The sequence below is a fragment of the Rana temporaria genome, chromosome 3, assembly GCF_905171775.1.
Source record: "Rana temporaria chromosome 3, aRanTem1.1, whole genome shotgun sequence".
NCBI classification, from domain to species: domain Eukaryota; kingdom Metazoa; phylum Chordata; class Amphibia; order Anura; family Ranidae; genus Rana; species Rana temporaria.
Genome location: NC_053491.1, coordinates 105,110,437 through 105,130,981, shown reverse-complemented (window position 1 = coordinate 105,130,981; position 20,545 = coordinate 105,110,437). Strand labels below are relative to the sequence as shown.

At 42.1% G+C, this 20,545-nt stretch overlaps 1 protein-coding gene across 1 annotated transcript in view; it reads left to right on the top strand.

Moving 5' to 3' along the window:
- Positions 1–19,932, top strand: part of NCAPH2 (non-SMC condensin II complex subunit H2) — a 47,910-nt gene extending 27,978 nt beyond the window's left edge. Inside the window, exons 14-21 of the mRNA XM_040343178.1 lie at positions 3,154–3,207; positions 4,009–4,079; positions 6,777–6,879; positions 8,593–8,667; positions 12,702–12,757; positions 12,882–12,983; positions 16,522–16,671; positions 19,202–19,932. Of these exons, the coding sequence (XP_040199112.1) occupies positions 3,154–3,207; positions 4,009–4,079; positions 6,777–6,879; positions 8,593–8,667; positions 12,702–12,757; positions 12,882–12,983; positions 16,522–16,671; positions 19,202–19,342 (752 nt within the window). The 3' untranslated portion in view covers positions 19,343–19,932. The remainder of the gene's footprint in view (positions 1–3,153; positions 3,208–4,008; positions 4,080–6,776; positions 6,880–8,592; positions 8,668–12,701; positions 12,758–12,881; positions 12,984–16,521; positions 16,672–19,201) is intronic.
- The last annotated feature ends 613 nt before the right edge of the window (positions 19,933–20,545 follow it).

Genomic DNA, 20,545 nt, shown 5'->3' with positions numbered 1-20,545 from the left:
ATGTGTAGAATCCTGTGGTTGAAAAATTGGTCAGCCGAGGCGCTATGCAAGAAGCTTTTGGCTGGTTTCCCATTTCATGGTTAATGATTTTTCGGCGACAAATACATTAAAAAGATTTATAGTGGAAAGAGCACTCTTGCCTGTTCAAAGGAGTAGGCGTCCTTTTTTTTAACGGGCTTCCTCTCCGGTGCCAGGGACATCAGTCTCTAGGCAGTCACAACGGCCTCCGCTGCCAGCGTCAAGGGGAAAAGCTCAAGCCCAGGGACACGAGGTCCTGGGAGCGGAAGCCTATTAAGCAGAGTCCCAGGGCTTTCTTATGAAGGGGCGCCCCTGCTCGATCGGGTGGGGTGTAGGCTTCTGCAGTTCTCGGGAACTTGGCAAAAGGAGATCCAGGACAGATGGGTCATCTCTACCATATCTCTAGTTTACAAACTAGAGTTGCAAGAGTTTCTACCGCCTCGTTTCCTGAGATCAAGGGTTCCCGAAAATTCAGTAAAGAGAAGGTCTCTGTTTTTGGCGCTAGATCGGTTATTGTCTCAAGGGGTGATCATAAAGATTCCCACAGACGAGCACGGTTTGGGATTTTATTCAAATCTCTTCACGGTGCCAAAACTAAATGGAGATGTCGGACCCATCCTAGATCTCAAAGGTTTGAATCAATTCCTAAATGTTCACTCTTTTCGCATGGATTGTCCAGTCGGTAGTCTCCACCCTTCGGGGAGAACTGCTAGCCTCAATCGACATCAAGGATGCATGTACCTATTTTTACCGGTCACCAGGAATTCCTGAGATTTGAAGTAGATCATCATCATCGTCATCGTCGACCTGCTGTTGGTGGATCAGTCAAAAGACCGTTTGAACCAGTCCGTGGTCAGAACAGTCAAGTTTTTGAGATGCATGGGTTGGATTCTCAATTAAGAGAAGTCATCCATGCGACCAGTGAAAAGGCTGGAGTACTTGGGCCTGTTCATAGATGCAGACCAAAGAATTTTTTTTTTTTTTTTTTTTTTGGAGCCCCAGGAAAAAGACAGCGCTTATAAGGGAACTGGTCCAGGTGATAATGACAAAGAAAGATCCCTCCATTCGTCTTTGCATGAGCTTGCTAGGGAAGATAGTGGCTTCATTCGAGGCCGTTCCATATGCCCAATTTCACTCAAGACTGTTACAAAACAGTATCCTCTCCGCTTTGAACAAGAATATCCAAGCTCTCGATTTGCCACTGTATCTGTAAATTAAATTTGTAAGTTCTGTATATAATTGACCCCATGAGTGCATCAGAGCCTCAGTTGGTGGTTGCTGTCCAAAAATCTGCAGGCCTGGAAGGTGGTAACAGATGCCAGTCTTTCAGGTTGGGGAGCAGTCCTTGGGGAGATGACTGTCCAGGGCAGGTGGTCCGAGACCGAGAAGACTTTTCCCATCAAAATTCTGGAAATTCGTATGGCACACCTGGCTCTGAAGGCATGGTTGCTCAGGTTACAAAATTTGTCCTGTCAGGATTCAAATTCAAACTGCAGTGGCCTATATCAATCACCAAGGGGGCTCCAGTTCTCACGCAGCCCAGAGGGAGGTGAACCATATCCTGGCTTGTGCAGAGAGGCATGTTCCTTGCATATCTGCAGTCTTCATTCCGGGAATAGAGAATTGGCAGACGGACTTCGTAAGTCACCAGCAGTTGTCTCCGGGGGAATGGTCTCTTCACCCTGACATCTTCTTGGCTATATGTCAGATGGGGAACCCCAGATGTAGCTCTGTTGGCATCCAGGTTCAACAAGAAGGTGGACGGACAACTTTGTGTCAAGGACAAGGGATCCACTCGCTTCCGGGATAGATGCATTGGTAAACCCTTGGGATCAGTTCTCGCTGATTTATGTGTCGTTCTCCCCCAATTCAGCTACTACCGCGGCTTCTTCGCAGGATCAAGGGAGAAGGAAGGCCGGTAGTTCTTGTAGCTCTGGCCTTGCCCAGAAGGTCCTGGTACGTGGAGATCGTAAGGATGGCTGTGGGGAACCCATGGACCCTTCTACTGCATCCAGACCTGCTCTCGCAGGGACCAATATTCCACCCTTTCTTACAAATGCTAAATTTAACGGTTTGGCTATTGAATGCCACATTCTAAGGAAACTGAGGATTTCAGGTTCATTACGGTCTACCCTGATTAATGCTAGGAAGCTGGCCTCCAGAGCCCTATATTAGAGTCTGGAAGGCATATGCGACTTGGTGTGAATCCAAGGGTTGGCATTCTCGGAAGTATGTCATAAGTAGGATTCTTACCTTTCTACTGTTGAGCATAGAGAAGAAACTGGCCTTTACTATCAAGGGTCAGGTCTCAGACTTGTCGGTATTGTTTCAAAGACTGATGGCTCTGCATTCTTTGGTCCGTGCTTTCATACAAGGGGTTACATGGATCAACCCGCTAGTTAGGACGCCCTTGTGTCCATGGGACTTGAATTTGGTTCTGTCGGCATTACAGATGCAGCCTTTTTTTTTATTTAATTTTTTTGGTGGCTGCTACCTGGTCCAGCTTTTCTACTTTCCTCCGGAAATATAGGCTGGATCTACTGTCAGCTGCAGATCAGGTCTTCAGTAGGAAGGTACTGCAGGCAGTGGTCCCACCCTAGGGTAAGTTTCTCAGTTATCCTCTCCAGTTGCTGTCCTGAAGGCGATTTGGGAAAACCTTAGTTGGACTTACCGGTGATGGTATTTCTAAGAGCCTTTTTCGGGACAGCATCTACTACCCTCTGTTTTTTAATATGACTTAGTGTTTTGGTTATGGTATGTTTTCCAGCATGCTAGAGGCTACTCAATAACTGAAGGCATGGTGTCTCCAAGTGCTGTTTTGAAAGGCTCTTAGAAATATATATATATTTTTTTTTTTACGGAATTGCAATTTACACCTATTTCCTAAAGTGATTGCAATGGACATGTTTAATGTTGAACACCAGAGTGGTAAAATGCACATTACAGATGTGTGAACTCTATTGCATATTACAGATTTGTATTTCTTTTGATCAGTTGCTGCACGCCCAGGCCGATGACCTCGCTCATTTTTACCTGTATAAACTGTTTTGAATATTTGTTTTTTTGCCTTGCCTGTCCCGTCCCCTTTTTTAGCTTGATTTTGAGTCATTTAATTTACAAATTATTCTTTTGCAGATTGGGATGGGGCAGAAGCTGCGAAACACAGAAAAAAAGGTCCAACGTTTGCAGGTATGTTTTTGCAGTGAAAATACAGAAAGTTTATCTTGACTGTTCATTATAAAATGAGTTTCTTTGAAATTATGCCATACATAAGGAGGTGTTGCAGTTTTTATTGAAGAATTTTGCAGTTTGTATGTGCCCCTACTATTGTGAGCTAGAATAACTAAGACTTTAGTTGCCTGCAATGAATGTAATGTCTAACTTTAATCATCTTGTGGAAAAAAAAAAAAAAACCTCTTGCACAGCCTAAAAACAAGTTTTTTTCCTAAGTCATCCTCTAGGACACAGGTGTCAAACACAAGGCCCGCAGGCCGAATCTGGCCCTCCAGGCCATTTCATGTGGCCCCCGCACCTCTCCTGCAGCTGCAGGAGACCTTCAGCGCTCCTCTGGTCCTCCTCCAGACCCTTACTTTCTGCTTTCAAGCAATGCATCCAGCTTCTTCCCAGCAGCAGCATAAGGAAAAGGGGTGCACTGTGATGTAAGGGAGAGTAGGGCACTCGACTTCTGATGGTGGTGTGGCTCTTGACATCCAATATAAGGGGAGGGGATGCGCTGGACATCTAATCTTGCAGATACAACCGGCCCTTTTTAGGACAATCGTAATGCTGATGCAGCCCACAATGAAATTGAGTTTGACACCCCTGCTCTAGGATGAGAAGCTCATTTGACCATCTTGGAGGATTCCTGGAAAAGGAGTTATGTGGTAATAACCATTGGCACAGTTACTATTTTGGGGCTTCATTTGTAGTTTTTCTGTTTTTGAATTTTTCTTTAGTCCTTTTTTGAATTTTTATTTTTGCTCTTTGCAGATATGGATGTGTTGTACTGGAAGCATGTCAAGGAAAGACTAACCCTTCAGAAACAGCTTAAAAAAAAAATGGTAATGGTGTTTCACATCAGTAATGTACAACTGTTCTTCAGAAGTAATGTTCTATGCTACAGCTGAGTAGCTCTCTACCCACTGAGCCAAGACTCTTATGCAGTAAAAAGCAGCAGACGTTCCGCCCTACATGACAAAATCTCAGATCGCTGGATCTGAATACTTACTGAAAGTGTACCCCTGCTAACATAACGGCTCACATCCCTTTGGGGAAGCACCTGGCCGTTCTTTGTTTGTTTTACCTCTGACCAGGTCATCCCTTACGTCAAAACCTTTCTAGGCTTTTCATTTTGGGGCTTCCAAATCCTAATCCTTTATGAACAAATTTCTTCCAGGAGTCTTAAGTCGGGTACACTCTAACTAAAACTGACAACTCCAGGCGGAGCTGCTGTACTAACCATGCAGGGTTAGTTCAGCAATCTGCCATTGGCTGAGAGTGCTGATCGGGAGTTGGTCGGCTGCTGGCTTTCCAGCAAGCACATCATCCAACAGAAGCCGGCTAAACACATGAATGACGGCTTCTTTTTTTATTTTTTACCGGCCACCGTCTCCTGACATTCGGCTTGTTTATGGGGCTTTATTCTTGGCAACCCTCCTGTGAGTGGCTACTGACAGTGTTTACATTTACCCTCTTTAGGCTGCAGCCATTTATGGCCTGAAATACACTGTAATGCATAGTCTATAGAACCAGAGATCGGGGAGATTTGTGGAGCATCTTCCTTCACGTGTGAACTGCCTACGCCTATTAGGATGCACTTTCATTCCTCTGGCTTTCCCATCTTGGCAGCCACATATTCGTATAAAACACTACTTCTGCTGATCGAATATAGGACTAGTCTACATTACCTGCTTCCATCTACAAGGCCTTACGAATGTGGCTGAGAATGTTTATACACCTGGAAGACCCCTGTTCCAAAGTGGGCCTCTAATTTTGTCCTCTGACCCCCCCCCCCCCCTGAATTTTCCAGACTCCCTCCCTCTTGCAGGTGGCTGTTAGTACTGTTTGACATGTTTCTAAACTGGCAGTTCTCTCCAGATTTTCACTTTCCAGACCAGGAAGCTACTCTACTCCTTTTGACTAAAACAATCCCCCGTTTTATTTCAGTAATGTTTTTTTTTTTTTTGTCCCTATTTGATCTGCTGCAAGAAGATTTTTTTTTTTTCAAATTGGAGAAATCCAGCCTGAGTTCGTTTCGCTGGGCTTCTCCTATGGGTCACAGACATGCAGTTAGTTTTGCACTCCCGTGACCAGTTTTCAGCAGTTGTCACAGATTTCAGTCCAGGCACGTGTTATCATGACAGTCTGAATCCGCCAGGTGTCTGGGCTGACCCCTGTCTCAGCGAGCCACTGAGAGCCTGAGACGGTCCACTCCGCCCCCTCCACAGGTCTGCGCTCCAATGAGCATGAAGAGAGATGAGCAAAGAACTGTGACTGTGTCTGCAGCTCTCTCTGCTCACAAAGCTGTGCAAACCGAGCGATCTGCAATGTTCGATCGTTTGATTTTCAGTGTAGAGGCTCCGGGGGACAGATGCAGCATCGGACTGATGCTGCATCCATCTAAGTAAGTATGAATGTGGAGGGGTCCCATACTTCTCTTTTTAAATGAGTTGTAAAGGCAAAAAAACATTTTCTTAATGCATTCTACCATGCCATGTACTTGTATGAGAAAGTATCCTGTCCTCTTTGTATTGCTTCCCTTGTGTGAAATTCCTGCTAGTCCCTCTGATTTCCTATTAAAAACCGACCACACTAAGCAGGACTTCACACCGTGGTCAGTTCTCTAGCAAGGCTGTGAGCTCAATGTGCTCTCCTTCAGTGATCAGACTTGTCCTGCAACCCCCCCCCCCCCCCTCCCCGCATGGCCATTTACTGGGAAGATCAGTGTCCTCCTCCCCCCCCCCCCCCCTCCCCCCAGCTCTTATGCAGCTGAGAACAGAGGGAAGGTACTCCTTAAGGAAAAAGGGTGTTTGTGTGTTTTTGTTTTTTTATCTATACAACGTTTTGCCTTTATTTTAAACAGGATGGGTTGTTTTTATAAGATGAGTGTTTACAATCGCTTTAAACTTGCCGGTTCTCGAGTCCTTCGGCCCCTAAGGTCATTGAGATCATGGCACCCACCACAGCATCCGCAATCTTCCTCTCTTCAGGGCGTGTTTTATGTGAACTGGGCTCACCCTGAAAGGTGTTCTTTCTACTAATACCTTTTTTTCCTCAACAGTTCCTCATGAGCGGTAAATTCACCAAGATGTGCAGTTTTCCTATTCCAGTGGACAAACTTTTTTTTTAATCCACCAATATAGCATTATAAGTAATGCAAAATGTGCTGCTCTAATTGCCATGCATGTTCCACAATCCTAGTGAATGCTGGCCTTTTTAGTTCTTGTTCAAAAGGAAGACTATATCCCTATAGTCAGGCTATATACCTTCTAGGTGTTGATCCCCTTATGAGTTCAAAGAACATGGGTTTTTATAAAAGTTTACCAAAAAATCATATTTTAAGTTTGCATTTAATGTTAATCATTGTAACGTTTGATTGTTAAAGATCAATATCTCATAACTGACGACATATATGTAAACAAAACTCATTGTAAATTTTGGGACAACACCACACCGTATGTGGATGAATGCAAAACGCTATGTAATCCTTGGTATCTGCCTCAATTACAAATCTTTTTATTCACCTGTACTTTTCTTAGGGACCACTAGATACCGAGGTAGCAGACTTGCTCGCCGAGGAAGAACCAGCTAATCACATGGAGGAACCACGTGACGATTATCTTGATCATGAGGATTGCGCAGGTTTGCTTAAACTGATTCTCCATACTTGCATGACATAAACAATAATACTGGTCTTAAAATTGACCTATCATTGACTTTGAATAAATGAGCTGATAAAGTATAATTTTAAAATATACATTATTTTTGGTTCTGAGCGTTAATATGCAAATATCTGACATATATTTAGTGTCTGCACTTTGCTATACATTAGAGATGCAATGAAATTTCGGCCGCAGAAACATATCGGCCGAAAATGGTGTGGTCTGCATTTTGCTGATAAGAAAAAAGTGTGCCGATAATGGCACCGAAAAGGCACACTATTTTGCCGTGATTTTACCACTGGTTTACTGTGCTTATGGTGCGTTTTTTTTTTTTTCATGTTATGACTCCAAAAACGGCATCAAAAATGTACTATGGGTGCGTTCTTGCTGCATTTTCAGTTCAATGGGAGGGGGGGGGGTATAAAATGAGTTCAGCAGGAACCTTCCATCCCTGCGGGTGGATGTTGTGACGTCCTGGGCTTCCCGGGCGGCTAGGGGGGTGGGCTTGCCCAGGATCTCGGGGCCGCGATGTCAGCCGGGCACCCGCGATTGCCCGTTTTCACAACAGGACCGTAGATCGGTGTATGTAAACACACAGATCCACATCCTGTCAGAGGTGAAGAGACGATGTGTGTTCCCAGTACAGAGAAACACAGATCGGTCTCCTCCCCTTGTGAGTCCTCTCCCCCTATAGTTAGAATCACTCCCTAGGGCACATATTTAACCCCTTCCCTGCCAGTCACATTTACACAGTAATCAGTGCAGTTTTGTATAGCACTTATCGTATAAATGTGTGAATGGTCCCAAAAACGTGTCAAGTGTTCGATATGTCCGTCGCAATGTCACGGTCACAATAAAAATCGCAGATTGCCGCCATTACTAGTAAAAAAAGAAAAAATGCCATAAATCCCCTATTTTGTAAACGCTATAACTTTTGCGCAAACCAATCAATATACGCGTATTGTGTTATTTTTGGTAAAAAAAGTGTAGAATACATATCGACCTAAACTGGTCTGGGCAGGAAGGGGGTGAAAATGCCCTGTATTGAAGTGGTTAAACACCACAACGGAGACACAACAGACCAGTGTGAAGACATACATAGCATTTAAAGGGATACACTTTTCTTGAGCTTGCGCTAAAGATGCCCGACAAATTCATATTGATTTAAATTCATTATATTAATTAAAAAGGCGAAATATATATATTAGGGCCGAAACAACTAATTGATTATGAAATCGATTACAATTTTCATAATCGATTACAATTTTCATAATCGATTAAAAGGAGAATACATTTTGTTAAAAAAAAATGTATGAATAAAATCTACTACTGACCCTGTCCACAACCCTCACCTCCACACAAAGCACTGTGGGGGGAAAAAAAAAAAAAAATACAATAAAAAAATAAATAAAGTAGAAATAGAAAAAAAACGATTGACAGTCCATGAACTTTCAGATGTCTGCCTCAAAAAGCAGAATATACAGGGCTATGGGAATTGTTGGCTAATGAAAATCGTACACATGCTCACATGTAGGTTGAACTGCAAGGACCTGTGTGTCATTCTTCCCCCGCCCCCCCAAATGTGACCTTGATTCTGTAATTGATCTGACTGTTCCATTGCAGTTTGTACATTTTGTGCAATTTTTACCTTTTACTCAATCTTATTTGTTGCTCCTTTGTTTTTTTTGTTTAGACCTTTCAGACCATGAAGATTTGGGGCAAAGTATTCCAGCTATCTTGACAGACATGCCAGCGTGTGAAAATATTGGTAATGCTAGAAGTGGCATCTTGTGGTCCCTTGAAAGGATGGGATGGTCACATTCATGTTATTACTTGAAATGTTTGAAACGTGGTTTTTACACTTTTATATACACTCAAAAAGGCTTAGCTGGTTCAGATCTTTGGATGTACGCAGTGCATCCAAAGAGTAAAGGGCTTAGCACAACCTAATTGCTGCAATAGCAACCATCAGCTTGTGCTTGCGTTTTTTTTTTTTGTAAAGTGAAAATGGTCCAGCAGTGATCACTTTCATCTTATCTTGGTTACATGCTTTGGAAGGCAGCAAATATATTGGGGGTCTATTAGATCCCCCCCCCCCCCCCAATGTCTCCATAAAGAATACCTATCACATGGGAATTTTGTTAACTTCATTACTATCAAAAGGGATTAACAAAATGATTACTGTATTTTTATTGTACAATGCCTCTGCTTACAGGAAATGTTTTGGGGGTTTTAAGTAATTTTATGGCCAAAACAATGCTGTTGTGTTTTTTTTTTTTCTTCTATTAAGGGAAATCATACTGCCATTTTAAACAGGTGATATATGACATACTTATACTTCAGTCAAAATGACAAACTAAGCCTTGTGATGCATGCAGGAAGTACAGACTAGCTTTTTAGTTGTTACTTTTTCTTGTAGGTGTTTCTGTACTGCACCAATTTGTTACAGTACTTTGGTGATTGTGGGATATGACTTTTTAGGCTTTTTAGAAAATAATGAATGTGTTGATTCTGGGAGAAGAAAATAAATTACACACACCCCTGACCTCAGGAAGAGCACTCTCTCGCTGATCCTCTTTTATTTTTTTTTTTTTTTTTTTTTCCATGTGCGGTGTGTACTTCCTGGTTCAATCTTTCAACTAATTGCGGACTGCCCACCCACAATGTACTGGGCAGGCCGCACAGGCAAAGCAACTTTACCTGTACAGTACGTCGCTGCCTGCTTCTGGGTTTAGGGTGCTAGCATGCGTACGCCCCACTGTGATTGTATACAGTGGGAGCATGTCAATGATTCATGCATTGAACCTGCTGATTGGCTGTGTATAATCGCAGCCCAGAGTTCTGTGTTGACAATCGACACAGAGCTCTGTACAGAGAGAACTTGGAGATCTATTAGTAAAAGCAGCACACTTTACACATAGGGACACGTTTTAACCCCTTCACAGCCAGTGTCATTAAGTAAAGTGACAGTGTATAATACTGATCGCTGTATTAAGTCACTGGGCATGTTCGTGGCTGTTGGTTCTTGTCAGTGTCATATTGCCTCTTGCACTATTGAAGTCTCGTTATAAGTCGCTGATCACAGCCATTAATATAAAGTAAAAATTTCATTATTTATACCATAGCTTGTAGGCGCCATAACTTTCACGCAACAGAAGCAATATATATATATATATATATATATATATATATATATATATATATATATATATATATATATATATATATATATATATATATATATATATATATATATATATATATATATATATATATATATATATATTATATTAATCAAGACATGTAGCAGAATACATTTTGGCCAAAATTTATCCAATTTTTTTTAAAAAGTTTCTTCATATGTTTATCCAATATGTTTGGATATGACCAAAAAAGTTATTTATATCACAAAAAAACATTGGTGTACAAATATCACCAAAAAGATATACATTTTGTTTGGACACAGCATTGCATGACTGCAGTTACCAGTTATAGTAGTGCTAAATAGCAAAAAATTGCCTGGTCATGACGGGAGTTAAAGTCTTCCGGGGGTCAAGTGGTTAAAAATAGAAATGAGATTGTTGACAATTGGGCTAAACCAGGGCTCGACAAAATCCGGGTGCCCAGTCGCAATTGTGACCTGGCACCCGGGGAAGCTTAGGCCTGCAGAAGGCCGCGGCCTCAATTACCGGCCCGCCGCGATCGCGCGGAGACAATTTTTTTGCCATCTCCCAGGTCACCCCCTATTTTGGATAGTGTGGAAGGGTTAACCTTTCTGCCAAGATTGTGTTCTGTGTCACCGCTGGAGATAATCACCAGTTTGTCCTGCTGACCATTGTGAGACAAGTTTTGGCTATACAGTGCTGGCAGCATTGTGGCTTAGTGGTTTGACATTCTGCCTTGCAGCACTGGGGTCCTCTGTTTAAATACCAGCCAGGGCACGATCTACATGGGGAACAAGAACTGCTTTTTTGGGTTAACATACACTTTAAAGTGGAGCTCCAACCAAAAAGGAAGAAGTTTTGCTTCAAGGCCTCCTCCCCACGCTCCTAGAGAGAGGGCTCCCACTTTGATTGCTCACGAGATCAGCGGGACAGTGCGTGTTTTCTGGCTCCTAACTTTTTTTAGATGGCTCCTAGATTCCAAGCAAATTTGTCAAACCCTGGGCTAAACACACATTGTTTAAATACAAGTGCTGTGTGTTATCTATCTTTAAATCTTTGTGCCCTTTTTGTAGTTTTCAAATCTGTGTGGTAATCCAACTCGGTACAGTTCCTACACTTTGTCTCTGTGCAGAAGTTACACCACTTGTACCTACAGGTAAGCCTATAATAAATAAGGATTACCTGTAGGTACTGTGAATATCTACTAATATTGCACAGTTTAGGTCCCACTTACAGTGCCGGACCTTCAGAGCCTGTGCTGAAACCGGTGGCTGTGCGCATGTCATCGCGGCTCCGGTGACTCGCGGTGCAGTGCCTGAATGCAGAAGAAACATCGGGGGAAGATATCAGCCGTCTCAGCGGTGCGCTGGCACTACTGGAAGCGCTTTGTTCCAAGTTAAGCATTTCACAATGTGCTAGTATGCCATGCATACTAGCACATTATGTCCGTTTGTCCTACAGGTTTATTTTTTTTATTATTTCAGCAGGTTAACAACCTTTTTAAATTGGAGCATTTGTGCCTACTATTCACCATCAAGGTAAATGGTTTGACCTTTTTCCTTGACTTAAAGCATAGTTGCAGCATTTTTTAGATCAGGGGCTAGCAAAATATTCCACATTATTCTAATGTACAAGCATTAGACAACCAGCGTGCCAGTGCACCTTAGCTGAATAATTTCAGTTTTGTAATGCTAACTGCAAGATCATGAATTGCTATTTTAATGGGTACAGACACATGTTCATATTTACTGTGAACGTGTATTGAACAGTAAGCTGGACTTTGTTTTAGAGTGATTGCTGCCCCTGACTATCAGTTTAGTTGTGCCATGTCTGGTGATCTGTAGGCTGTCCATTTAATCAACACGCATATTTGTGAATTATCTGTTGTAAGATGGCTTTGGGATGGACTTAAAGGAGTTGTAAAGGCATCTATGCATTAAGATAAAAAAAACTTGTGTGTGGCACGCCGCCGAGCACTTACCCTGAGCCCCCTCTCTAACCAGTGATGTCTACGATTCCCTCGGCCGTCCGGGACTCTCCTCCTCCTGATTGGCTGTGGCGCAGCGGCATTGGGTCCTGCAGCTGTCGGTTGGCCAATCAGGGGAGAGAGGGGGCTGGGCTCTGTGTCTGAATACACGGAGCTCTGACTCTGCTCGGGTGCCCCCATAGCAAGCTTCTGGTCTAAGGGGGCACTCGTCGGGAGGGACACGAGGAGATGAGGATCCAGGCTGCTCTGTGCAAAATCAACTGCACAGAGGAGTAGGTATAACACGGTTTTGTAGTGGGTTTTGTTGAATTTTTTTTTTTAAAAGCAAGACTTTACAATCACTTTAACACTTGTCTTGAGATATAAAAGAAAATGTTTACTCAAATGAGTATCATTTATCAAGCAAAATATAAACACATTTAGACGATCTATTGTGAATGAGGCTGACTGTGATTAGGCCAAGTATGGTTAAGGCCAATGTAGACGAGACAGATTTTCGTTTAAATTAGACGTGCTCAGGGACAGGGGACATTTGGTAACATTTGTTGGCTGTATTGTAGTTGTAGTTGGCTGTATTGTAGTTGTATGCAAGTTTTTGTTTTGTTTTTATATTGTACTGATTTCTGTCTACTTATTCTTGTCCTCCTATAGAACCTATTGACTTTGATGGCCAGATATCGTATGAGGAATTGGTGAGACAGAACGTGGTAGGTGTCTTGATTTTTTTTTTTTTTTTTTAAGTTGAGCAGTGCTTTTATAATTCTCCAACCAGATTTGGCATAATTCGATTTGTGTAATATAATATAATATTTTTTTTTTTTTTTTTTTTAGGAGCTGTACATTGCTAATTCTCAGAAGTATGCACAAGAGACAGTACTTTCCTTACGTGTGCGAGAATGGGAGGATAAAATGGGGCCACAGCTGCAAGAACAGGTAGGGATACAAAATGAACAACCACTGACCCCTACCCAGGGGAAATTTTGGTTTTCGGTTGGGATAATCCATATTGAAATTGCCATATGATCTCTGGGATAATATGTAGATTAAAAATTTAATGCAGCCTTTCTCAAGCAATGTTTTGTAAAGGGTACCTTTTTTGCTTGTGTTGGGCTGTTTTTTTTTACCTGTATGGTCGTGCACAATTCCACCTTGGTTTGCCATGGCGCATGTGCATTCGCAAGAGTGCTGCTGTGCTTAGCAGTTTGGCGGCCATGGCACATGTGCCCGGAGCTGCACATGCACTGTAGCCTTTATCTGGACATTCTGACGCACAGCCAGCTTATTTAAGCTGTGTATGCCAAGCATGCAGTGCTTCCAAAAGGCAGCTGTGGGACACAGAACAGGCTCTGAACCAGGCATTTGCAGCAGTTAATTTCTCCTTACCCAGATCATGCGAGTAACCAGGTGTTGCTTGGCAGGCTAAAGGTGCTTGGCAGGATTGTTGCATAGGGGCTTGGTGAGCCCTATTAAAGGGTCTCCCTTCTGAAGTGTGTTAATACTACACCCAGGTACTCTTCTTTTTTTTTTTTTTTTTTGGCTATGGGGAAATGGTCAAGGACAGAACAGATCCTGCCCATTAACGTCTTGGAATTACGGGCAGTACGTCTGGCCCTACGGTCCTGGAGGTTGGAGCTTCAGGACTGCCTTATCAGGATTCAGTCAGACAATGCAACTGCAGTGGCCTATAAGAACCACCAAGGCGGTCCCAGAAGTCGTTTAGCTCTGAAGGAGGTGAACCATATACTGGCCTGGGCAGAGGGGCATGTGCCAATTCTATCGGCAGTCCATATCCCGGGAGTAGAGAACTAGAAGACAGATTATCTCAGCCGCAGTCCCTACACCCAGTGGTGTTCCAGGAAATTTGCCAGCGTTAGGGATAGCCAGAGGTCGACCTGTTGGAATCCAGGTTCAACAAAAAGCTACAGCAGTTTGTGTCCCGAACAAGGGATCCTCTGACAATCGGAGCAGATGCTCTGATAGTTCAATGGAGCCAGTATTCCCTGGTTTATGCTCTCCCCCCCCCCCCCCCCCCGATCCCTCTCCTTCCACATTTGTTGTGCAGGATTTGGCGAGAGGGGGTTCCATTAATCCTGGTGGCACCAGCCGGGCCCAGAAGGCCCTAGTTACCGGAGATTGTGAGTATGACAATAGACAGGCCATGGACACTTCCACGTCGCCCCGATCTACTGTCTCAAGGTCCTATATTCCACCCCAATTTCATAGTCTCTAAATTTGACAGCATGGCTATTGAAGCCAGGGTGTTGAAAGACCATGGCATCTTGGGAGCAGTGGTGTCTACCCTAGTGAATGCTAGAAAAGCTGTCACTAGGAATATCTATCATAAGGTCTGGAAGACTTGTATTGCTTGATGGGAAGCCAGAAAATGGCATCCTTGGAAATAAGTGATTGGGAGAATTCTCTTTTCCACAGTCTGCTGTGGAAATCAAATTTGGCTTTGAGTACATTCGGAAGTCAGATTTTGGCCCTGTCTGTATTCTTTCAAAGGCCTTTAGCCTCCCATTCGCTGGTCCGAACCTTTTATGCAAGGGGCAACTCGTTTGCTTCCACCCATTAGGTCACTTTTATGTGTCGTTGGGACTTGAACTTGGTGCAGTCTGTGTTACAGAAACAACCATTTGAGCCTATCAAGGAAATTTCATTAGACTTGCTGTCATGCAATCTAGCCTTCCTGATGGCCATCACCCCGGCTAGAAGTGTGTCGGAGTTGGCGGCCCTTTTCATGCAGGGGACCATACTTGATCCTTCACCACGACCTGTTCCATCCTTTTTGCCAAAAGTGGTGTCAGCCTTTCATTTGAATTAGGACATTATTTTGCCTTCTTTTTCTCTCTCAGCCTTGTTCGGCTGAAGAGAGACGACTGCATTCTTTGGACATTTGTCTGGGCAGTCAAGGTTTATTTGTCTAGATCTGCAGAGGTCTGAGGATCAGACTCCTGTTTTGTTTTACCAAAAGGACCCAAGAAGGGGCAGGCGGCTTCCAAGACTTCCATTGCAATTGGGTCCTTTAATTGGTCATTCAGGCCTATGGTCTGAAACATAAAGCTACTCCCTTTTTAGTGCTCATTTTAACAGGGGTGTAGGAACCTCCTCTGCTTTTCGCAATCAGATGTCTGTGGCTCAGGCTGCTAGTGGATGTTCGAGCAGCCGAGGATTTGGCTTTTGGCCTCAGTTTACTGCGGGCTGCCTTATAAGGTCTGATGTCTACGGTTTGGCAGGGTGTCGACCTCCCCTCAAAGCTATTGCTCTGCGACTTCCCATTAGGTAATGACAATTGGCCTAACTCTGTGCCTCATGATGTCATACTTGCCTGTAAAATCCTTTTCTTTGAGTATATCACGGGAACCAGAGTTCCCTCCCCTCTTTTTTGAGGATTCGGTGTTTGCTATAAAACTAAAGTACTTCCTGGTAGGAGGGGGTTATATAGGGGATCACTTCCTTTCTAAGACTGTCTACCATCTCACCTAGAGATGGCGTATAACCCAGTAGGTAATGAATATTGGTCCAACTCTGTGTTCCGTGATGTAATCAAATAAAAGGATTTTATAGGAAAGTATGACGAAAAAATCCTATTTTACATAGATTTTTTCTACTCCAAAAGCATTTTATTAAAATGCATTTAATAAAAATAAATGGGATTTAACCACTTGCCTTCCGCAGATTATACTGCCACAAGGAGCGCAGCGGTGCAAACGTCGGACCATGTATGAGGACCCGGGGGAGCGTGTGCGCTATGTAAACAAGGCGGATCCCTGTACAGACAGGGGACAAGTCTGAGATTGGCAGTTCCTAGTAATCGGGAACGGTGATCTCTGTGTTGTCCCAGTGAGCCCAGCCCCCAAAGAGTTGGAACACACCCAGGGAACATGGTTAACCCCTTTATCTCCCCCTAGTGTTAACCCCTTCCCTGCCAGTGTCATTTATACATTGATCAGTATTTATTTGGCACTGATCACTGTATTTGGTGTCACCAGTCCCCAAAAAGTGTCACTTAGGGCAGACCCGCTTAAATTTGCAGATTGCCGTCATTACCAGTAAAAACAATAAATAAATAATAAAAAAAAAAAAATGAATGTCCCTGAATCTATTTCCTATTTTGTAGACGCTATAAATTTTACGAAAACCAAATGATATATGCTTATTGGGATTTTTACCAAAAATATGTAGCGGAATCCATTTTGGCCTAAACTGATGAAGAAATGTATGTATTTTTTTTTTTTTTCAAAATTGGTTCACTGCATCGCTTTAATTGACAATTGCGCCGGCATGTGATGACGTACCCAAACAATTCATGTCCTTTATTTCCCCCACAAATAGAGCTTTCTTTTGGTGGTTTTAGAGAAAATAATTAAGGGTTGGGGGTTACATTTTTTTTTTTTCTGTTTTTTTTTTTGGTTATACAAGCCACATATTACAGTGGTTTTCTGAGCATTTCTTTTGTCCCTCTACATAGGAAGAACGAGGTGCTTTTGATATTCATGATTATGGCGATCGTCTAGTTTCACAATACAACCAAGTAGGAGAATGGCGCACTTTTGCAAGTCTAATGGCACATCGAGAGCCCTATGAGGTGTGCAGGTACATGCTTGCATCTTTGCAGCTGGTGAGTGTCCTAATACTTTTTTTTAATCTCTCTATTTAATTTAATTAACATTTATACTTCAGGTGTGTTCCCTATAAGCTGCATGCTGATATGTAGTAATAAACGCAAATGGTTTATATAGTGGTGTGAAAAATGTATAGATCTGAAATGAGTAGGTCCTTTGTTCAGCTCAGTGTAGCAGGGGGTATTGGGGCCTCCCTTACTGTCAGGTTCTATCCACGTGTGGATGCTGTCCGCTCCTCGTTCTGTGGACCCCCAGTGATACCATAAGCTCTTTAATTCAATATCACTCCTATTATACAGATCACTGCACTGGCATGTGGGTTTTTTTTTTTTCTATGAACGCCATTGAATAAACTTGTCAGTTTTTCATTTCTGCTACTGAGAGACTTTTTCATTTTAACCTATTGAGTGCTGGCGTTCCATGTTTTGCTGTCATCCATATCTTCCGGTTATGGTTATTGTACAGCTGCACTGGGTATATTTCCCACTGAACCAACTGATTTCATTAACATGATCCATAGTTTAGTGCTGGTGTAACATTTGCTATTTGCAAACCAAAATAATACTGTTCCCCTCTATTGACAGATTATCAATAAAGTAAAATATTTTATTCAGTCCAGCTGAGAGAAAGTCAGTTTTAAATGTGCAAAGTAATGGAGGTACAAACTGAAGCAATATGTATATACCAATGGAAAAAATTATTGCGCTTATTCTAAATGTGAAAATAAAAAAAATGTTTAATAAAAATGTAAAAAATATATATAAAAGCTGCGACCAAAAAGTGTTATACCACACCAAACAAATGTAAATACCAGAAAGAAGATTGCGCTAATGAAATCTGCCAACTAACTGCAAATCGAATGTGTCAGATGAATTAGCAGCAATGTAGTGAGCTATACCATAAGTGACTCTATATAGTAAAAGTGATATAGATAAATATATAGTCCTTGGTAAAAAATTCCACAATGAAGAATTTAATTTGAATGCAAATAAAGATATAAACACATGAGTGTAAACATATTCTTGATAGATGAATTCTGTAATGAGCCAAAAAAGTCCACCACACAAAGATTTCAAAGGAAGGTGTCCCAAGTGCAGACAAATAAGGCATCCAACATTAAAACAAGCCGGCCAGCTAAAAAACGAACGCCCGTATCTTCCGGGTATTGCGATGTGCGCGGTGACGTGGGGGGAGACGTTCTGACGTCACCGCGCACATCGCAATACCCGGAAGATACGGGCGTTCGTTTTTTTAGCTGGCCGGCTTGTTTTAATGTTGGATGCCTTATTTGATCTACATATATGTAAGTGCATACCTTTTTTATTTATTAAAATCGCAAGGATTTTATGCTATGTGAGTCCCTCTTTTTTACATATATCCTGTTGTGCTGAGACGATTGGCCGATTCTGACAGTCTTTATATTGGACACTGGAGGGATTATCCGTTGTGAACACTTTCTATATGCTGTATTAGGTCTCCTTAAACAGAGACCATAACATTCGGTAAGAGGCTGTGTGTGTCATTGGTGGAGGTGCTCTGTCATCACTCTTTCCGGGATATTTCAGATTGTCTGCACTTGGGACACCTTCCTTTGAAATCTTTGTGTGGTGGACTTTTTTGGCTCATTACAGAATTCATCTATCAAGAATATGTTTACACTCATGTGTTTATATCTTTATTTGCATTCAAATTAACCATTCTTCATTGTGGAATTTTTTACCAAGGACTATATATTTATCTATATCACTTTTACTATATAGAGTCACTTATGGTATAGCTCACTACATTGCTGCTAATTCATCTGACACATTCGATTTGCAGTTAGTTGGCAGATTTCATTAGCGCGATCTTCTTTCTGGTATTTATATGTATATACCAAACTGTCTCCATCTTGGATCAAGTATCCATCTTATGCCTTGTTATGTTTTATATGTTCTTATAGCTAGTTTAGTTTTCCCATAAATCACATGCTTTTCTTGTAATTACGTTCGTACTTTTCCTAGACAGACTGTCTAGGTCACATACCAACTGTATTATAGACTGAGGAAAAGTACTGTGTGAACTAAACTTATGCTTGAAGGTTATTGTATTTGTCTATATAAACCACACAATAATACAGCATTATCAGATTACTTTGAGAGACTACACTGTCTGTGTCCAGTTATTTCAGAGTGATCTTCAGGCCTGAGTGAAGAGGGTCAATCTGGTCAGAGCAGAGACAAGTCTATCTACCTCTACCCTAGAAGGGGCTAATTTCCAACACAAACTACTGTGAGAATACAATATTTTGCAATGCAAGAAACTGGTGTGTGAATGTGGTGGTCCCCCCCCCCCAAAAAAAAAACTAGTGGGGCACACACACCAAATGGATGTTTCTGTTCTGGGGTGGTATTGATCGTTGACATTTTTATTTCGTAGAATGTTTGTCATATTGTGGATCTCTGCTTCTCTCAGGTCTTGCTGTTTGTTATTGTTAAATGAATATTGCAAAAGTGAAAACCTTTACTTTTTTTTGTCCCCCACCAGGCCAATGATTACACAGTAGAGGTGGCTCAAAAACCAGGGCTCTATGAAGGTGTAGATACGATGACCTTGCGACTCCTAAGTCAACAAAAGGCTCATGAAAGATTCAAGACGTACACAGCTCCATCGCTATCAAGCAATTGATCACCAGTCTCTTCCCTGTGTTTCAAATTCAGCAGTGACAAGTTCATCCTTTTGACAATGGAACACATTTTACCAAGATGAAGTCCAGTCATGGCTTTAATCTCTTGGCTGCCCGGGGAAAAAAAAGAAACATACATGCCAACTGGATTGTTAAGTGATGTTGACACGAAGGCTATACAGAGCAAAATGCAGGCCTACAACTGTTGCAAAATGAGGAGAAAAAAAAAATCTATTTAAAAACAGATGCAGTCTTTGTTCAGGTATTTGCTGGCAGTGGATATTTCTCTATCCACCATGTTTAGTGCGGATGGAGGAATCAATTCATTTTTACGGTTCGGCCGATGGGGCTGAAATGGAGCCATGCATGGCTACTTTTTTACTGATTGTCTGGTGCATGTATCTCCACTACAGGACACAGTACAGCATGTGCACCCTAAAAGTACACTTTAGGTGCTCCTTCAATTTGTTATATAGTGGTCATTGATCTCAGAAAAAAAGTGCTGTGTGGCTGCAGATTGTTGGTTTTTCCACAGTATTTCTTTTGTTTTCTTCTTTTTTAAATCCTCAAATAAAAGACTATTTTTTTTTTCCCCTGAAGTATAATTGATGCACACTGCATATGCCATGTCCTGTTAAATATGTTTATTTCCCAGAATGCGTTTTTAAAATCATTACTGGATTCTCAAAGGCCAACACAGATGATGGCACATAAGCTTTTATTTTTTGTATTTTAATTCTTGTAATAATATTTTAATATTGTGCTATTGATTGTAATATATTCTTTTTAGGAATGCTTTTACACAAGACATTTTGCAGTGAAAAAAGACTTAGTGATTATATCCTTACAAGTTATTTCTCACACACAGAGCACAGCCTATGCATACCACAACTGACATCCTAAAATACATTAGACTGTTCCTGAGTATGGTGATGCCACGTGTGAGACTTCCACAGCCTGGCCACATGCAGGGAGCACCATCAGGTATTTAGGGCTATAGATTTAAAATATAACTTGATGAACTATTACTCTTTTCTTTTTGGATGAGCCAGCAGGGGTGGCGCATGCATGTGGATGGATGAGCCAGCAGGGGTGGCGCATGCATGTGGATGGATGAGCCAGCAGGGGTGGCGCATGCATGTGGATGGATGAGCCAGCAGGGGTGGCGCATGAATGTGGCTGGATGAGCACAGATGAGTGCTGTG